Genomic DNA, 6,000 nt, shown 5'->3' with positions numbered 1-6,000 from the left:
TGTTGTGGACGGAATAGTGTGTGAGATGGCTCAAATTCTGGCATAGAGATGTTGGGGATATCAGAAAATGGATCTGGAGGTCATGTTTGCAATATTGAAAGACTGTTGAATTTCTAAAGGATTGTGGAACTGAATGCCTGGAAATGGGAGCAATACAAGAGAAGCCCCAAAAATATAAGTGAGAAGAAGTGACCACAGATGAGAGCCTTCGCAGTTACAGTATAATGTGAATATGTTGGTGTAGGAAAGCCCCTCTTAGTCAGGGTTCCATGGAACTCTACAGTTCCTCTAGAAGTTGCTAAAGGTTCCTTGAGCAAGGAGCAATGTCTCCCTTGCAGAGGAGTAACTACTGCCAGCAATGATTTTTGTAGCTACCTGGAAAGGGGATTCTTCCCAATGACTATCACACTAATGTACCGTGAGCTGTAGATATAGTAATTATTAACAGGGGTTCCCTTATCCCAGAAAGTTATTTTAGGGGTTCCTCCAACTTAGAAAGGTTTAGAGAGGCTATTGTAGGAAGTGGGTATAGATACAATAGTGCCCTGTAAAGCTTTCTATTACAATTATATTCCTGTGTCACATTTAAGTGCAAATTAAATTATTTCAGTGCCACAAAATGTAAACATCAGTCAATAATACAATGGTCTTCGCTTTGGTAACATTCCTTTAATTTTCATAAACATTGACATCCATAGAAGAAGGGTTAATGTGTCCTGCACTGATAGGTTTGCTCCTCCAGAAAACATAACATGAGGAGAGACTTGTTACTTTGGCCTACAACTAATAAAGTAAAAAAGCAATGATCAAAATCCAGTATGACACAGAAAGCGACAGTTAAAAGAACCCATAGTGAGAAAACATGAAGGCTGCCATTGCTGGCTTCTTTTTCTGACCATATTGAAGGTGAGCTGAAACAGGCAAAAGAACTGTATGTAACAGCTGTTGGTTTCACTGATTTCTCAGGCCAGTCCAGACCTTAAGGACTTACCCTTTGTCAACTTCCCATTAAAAAGCAATCCACCCTTGTTTGATTTTCCAAGGGGCAGCAAGGGCTGCCCCAAGCGTGATGAAGCAGTACATTTGTAGCTCCCAAAACCTTGTGGAATGTAAAAAAAATTTATATATATATATATTTTTTTTTTAACTTCTACAAGTGGTCCTTTTTATTCTCCAATTCCTTTCTATGATTCCACAGGTAGCCTACCAACTTCCATGTACCACCCAGGACACCAGGTGGTCCAGCATTCCTCACCATTAACATTTTATACAATAAGCATTCTGTGGTTGTCAGGATTCTATGTCTTCAGTGGTCTGCATGTCATTGACTGAAAATGAGTATGTAGATTAGATTTTGTGACTTTCTTGGTCTGCATGCTTGTTCCTGGTCATAGCCTGAGAAATACTGAATTTAGGAACACCTAGAATTTTCAAAGGGTCAGTAATGGCCACCTCTTTGTTTTAACTGAAGGCAGGTGAAATATATCTGCTTATAATTCTCTACAGAACTTTACTAGATAAGCTTGTGTGTGTTAATTGACTGGTCTAATTTTCATTTCAGATATCTTGTAGGAATAATGCAAGCCTTTTCCAGTATGCCAGTTGACACCGTCCGCATAGGAGTCATGTTGTCCCATCAGGTAGAGCCCATTCAGGTTTGAAGAGTGGCAGTTATTGTACCACCATCCTCCTTTATAGACGCTGCAACATTTGGATTCAGTGATATCATTGTCCTTGGTGGAGAATTGCATATCGCCATGGCCACTCAAAGAGTCACCTGAAAACACATTTGCTGATATCATTAAAGATGTTAAAAAAAGAAAGTTTTATTTAAATATTTATAATGGGGACTACATACCATTTTCTATGCAGCTTTGCTTTGGGAACAAAAACCCATTCCTCTACATCTGCTATACCATAAACACTGTACCCATATTTTCTGATCCTGCGTTTTTGGGGTCCATTTGTTGGGAAAAGTCTGAATGCTGCCTAAGCCCCTCACCTAGGAGACAGTCAGAACTGCTGATACAGACACATTCAGTTCAATAAGCTTTATTAGTCTGCATCTTTTAAACTCCAGAACCGTGGTTCTCAGCCACCAGGCCATGGCCAGCTGCTGGACCCCAATGTCTCTCCACCTGGGCCTTGAGCCAGCTGCTGATCCCCTAACCACTGTGCTTCAGCTCTCATGGTGGCCACAACCTCCCTTAACTGCCTGCAGTGCCCCTCAAACAATCACTGTGCCCCCAGGCCCCCTTGAGAGCCTTCAGCCTCCATGGTGCTCTCCCTCAACTTCTCACAGTCCCACCCAGCCCTCCACAATGTCCCCTAGTCTGCTGCAGAGCCTTCAGCCCCCCACAATGGCCCCAACCTCCAACAGTGTGCCACAGGGCCTCCTTTAACCTTCAGTGCCCCACAAAGTTCCTCCGGGGGAGACCACAGCCCCTCCAAAAACTTCAACCCCTACAGGGCCACCAAGTCTTCTGCAGAGTACCTAACCCCCTCCACACTCTGTAATCAATTTGCTAAGCTGTAAATTAGTGTGTATTTGCTATACTTTAAAAGAGCTGCTCTCAATCACCAGGCTGATGTTTTAGAGGATAGGGGACAAATTCAGACATCAGTTAGGCTGGGTAAAGTGGGTTAGCAATCTCTTACCTGCATTGCCCTCAGTGAAAGCTCCAAGTACCAATTTATACCTCTCAGCTTCTCCCAGAACTTGGAATGATGCATACTTGGCAAAATGCTTTATTTTGTCAAAGGCAAGTAGATCAATATGAATTTCCCATGTGCCTGTAAAGAGATTTCTCTTTTATAATATCCAGTATTTTGACAAACTCAGACTCTCAAGAAGAAGTAAAACCATGAGCAGAAGAGGACTGAGCTAAGGAGAATTTTCCCCCAGGACACTGCTAATAGCATAGGCTGGGCTGTTGGCCCTGAGTTGAAAAACTTCCCATTTCAAATACTAATAAACATAGGACCTGCATTCAGTGGCACGTGCTTGGTTTTTTTTTTTTTTAGCTACCCACTCCCCATTAATCATAGTGAATGGCAGAGGGAAGTCTTCCAGCACTAACATAATTTTAGGCCTAAAGAGGTCAGTTGATCAAATGCAAAGCTGCAATCAGGGGCGGACTGACCATTTGGAAACTCGGGCACTGCCCGAGGGCCCGGGGTCAGTAGGGGGCCCCATGGGATGCCCCTGGTACCTTTTTCATAGGCTTTTTTGAGTTTGGGCAAGGACACAGGGGCTCCATGATTCCCTATTGCCCAGGGGCCCGCCCCATGAGTTGTCAGTCCACCCCTGGCTGCAATTGACCACTGGTCATGGAAGAAGTTAAAAGGCTTGTAAGCTATACCCTTTAGGATCACCTGCCTTTTACCATGTCCAGTAATCACTGTGGCACTATGGCAAACTTTCTCTAGCTCAAAGAAATTTGTTTCCACCATGAAATAAGCAGTTGGTTGTGCCTGCCCCTCAGATCAAAGTTCCCCAGTCCTCTAATCATGAGACCTAAGCTGGCCATACACTGAACGAAGGTTGCTCACTTTCTGAAGAACTGGCTGAAATTTCATCAGTGGGTGGCCCTGCCCAGGGGTGGACTGACAATTCATAGGGCATCATGGGGCCCCTGTGTCCTTGCCCACACTCAAAGCACACCCAAAAAAGCCTATAAAAAGATACCAGGGGCATTTCATGGGGCCCCCCACTGACCCTGGGCCCTCGGGCAGTGCCCGAGTGCTCGAATGGTCAGTCCGCCCCTGGCCCTGCCAACCCCACTCTTCAACAGAAGTCAACTTTTCGATCAACTTTGTCAAAAGGAGCCTGTTGGAAAATTTTCTGCCTAACAGTGGCTGCATCCAATTGGTGGCAGCTGTCAGCAGGGGGATAAATCCCAGTGCAAGGATTCGGAAATCTGTTCAATATTTTTTTTTTTTTAGCCCACACGGTGAATGAAAGAACTGTTTAAGGCCAGCTTTACAGTCCAGTCTTCAAATTGGACAAAACTCCACAGGTTTTTATCACATTTCACCAGACCAGTCACTTCGGGAGTTCAAATGTCAACTTTGTTTTCACCACTCCACTCTGGAGATGCCTTGTGCTCATACTATTTATAATGATGTTAATTATAAAAATAAGGTTATTTATACTGAAGGAAAATTTTTTAGTTAAAAAAAAAATGTTTACAGTCAGAATTCAGTTTTCACTCTTTAGGTGCAGACTGGAAAGGGTAGGAAAAGTTGGCTTGATATGAAAACTTTTTCCAGACACATTTATTTGCAAGTTTCCAAGTATCTTCCATATCAGTCATTGTTCCGTAGAGGTGACACTATCACTTAAAATCTCTAGTGATAGAATGGGGAGGAGATGACAGTGCTCAAGTGTCTTATTACCTGATGATGTCAGCACATGAAGGTTGTCATTGCCCAGCCAGAACTCAGTCAGGCGGCTCCCGAAACCTCTCTTGTAGGAGTTCCAGTCACGGAAAAAATCAACAGACCCATCATAACGTCTCTGGAAGACCTACAAGCATGGAAAGTTTTATTACAACCCAACAAGATGGCTGAACATATGTCCCTTATACTGGTTTGTTTTTTAAGGCGAACTGAAGAATACAATGCTCCACATCAGCTGGCCAGATGAATATTTTGGTTATATGACTACAGTAAAATGAAATCTGATTTATTGGTGTGGATTGTTAGACTTTGGAGGTCATCATTGTTCCTGGCATGGCGACTGAATAAAGACAATTCAGTTTATGGAATTTCATTACCCACTATAAAGGCTTCATTTACACTGTGGTTTTTTGGAGGAGCACTCAGCAGGTGGTTAGACCCAAAATGATGGGTCTAATTGTGACACAGACTTCATAGGTATGTATAAAAACTTTGCTGTGCGCATGTGTCAATTATTCACACAGGTACAACAAATCTTCACCTTAAGTTTCTTAATCTATTTCCTAGGACCATCATGGCAATTATCCTGCATTTTTTTTTTAAATACCTCAGTCAGAAAGAAATGACACATTACTGCCACTAGAGGACAATAAAGATCCTAGGAAATAAACATGAGAATTACAGCAAAGATTCATTGTGCCTGTGCAAATGAATGACACAGTAGAAAAGCAAACTTTTTTTATTCATAGGCCCCTTAATTTGCATATTGGAGTCAGGGTATGGTCCAGGGGCGGACTGACAACTCATGGGGCCCCCAAGCAATAGGGGATCATGGGGCCCCTGTGTCCTTGCCCAAACTCCAAAAAGCCTATGAAAAAGGTACCAGGGGCATCTCATGGGGCCCCCTACTGACCCCAGGCCCTCGGGCAGTGCCCGAGTTTCCAAGTGGTCATTCCGCCCCTGGTATGGTCCCATGGTTGCCAGAGCATTGCATGTAAGTTTCAGTCACCCCTGCATATTGCATTCCCTTCTTCTCCTGGTGGGAGATCAATCTAATTGCAGGACGGACATTGATGAAATAACACCAATGTTAGATGTGCAACAAACTGAATATACAAAAAAGTGAAAGTCCACTTGACTATCAGTAATACATGTAGAAGTAAATGATGACAGGGTCTTATTGAGAAAGAATACCTGGGTGCCAATATAAGATTTTTTTTCTGTCGCAATCCCCTGGAGCCCTTTCTTTGTCTTTTCTTTCTTCGTTCCTCCTTTTCTCTTCTCTGTTCTGCCAGTTTTCATGATAATTGCGCTGATTGTGACTTCTTTCACTAAACACCGTACCAGCAATATTGTATGTACCTGTTGGACTTCCTTGGGAGTCCTGGGTGTGCAGTACCAATGTACACTCAGTGAGGCTTCGTGTTTTTTCTCCAGCCCTCTGTTTGTGGACTTTGTGATAATCTTGGCTCTATGTTTACTAATTCATTGGTTTCAAATTTCCTGCCATCTTTGCAAATTAACATGTTTTATTTTACTTCCTCATATACTGCGCTTGTGTACTCAGCTTGTTTCCTTATTAATACTTCAGTGCATTCA

At 42.9% G+C, this 6,000-nt stretch overlaps 1 protein-coding gene across 1 annotated transcript in view; it reads right to left on the bottom strand.

Moving 5' to 3' along the window:
- Positions 1 to 649: 649 nt before the first annotated feature.
- Positions 650 to 6,000, bottom strand: part of LOC149463436 (ficolin-2-like) — a 29,353-nt gene continuing 24,002 nt past the window's right edge. The window contains exons 7-9 of the mRNA XM_089674949.1: positions 4,399 to 4,528; positions 2,659 to 2,793; positions 650 to 1,777 (exon numbers count right to left, since the gene is read on the bottom strand). Coding sequence (XP_089531075.1) covers positions 1,533 to 1,777; positions 2,659 to 2,793; positions 4,399 to 4,528 — 510 coding nt within the window. The 3' untranslated portion in view covers positions 650 to 1,532. The remainder of the gene's footprint in view (positions 1,778 to 2,658; positions 2,794 to 4,398; positions 4,529 to 6,000) is intronic.

The sequence above is a fragment of the Staurois parvus genome, unplaced genomic scaffold, assembly GCF_062004578.1.
Source record: "Staurois parvus isolate SC_StPar_1 unplaced genomic scaffold, SC_StPar_1.0 ptg000154l, whole genome shotgun sequence".
Classification (NCBI taxonomy): domain Eukaryota; kingdom Metazoa; phylum Chordata; class Amphibia; order Anura; family Ranidae; genus Staurois; species Staurois parvus.
This window is presented reverse-complemented; position numbering and strand designations above follow the sequence as displayed.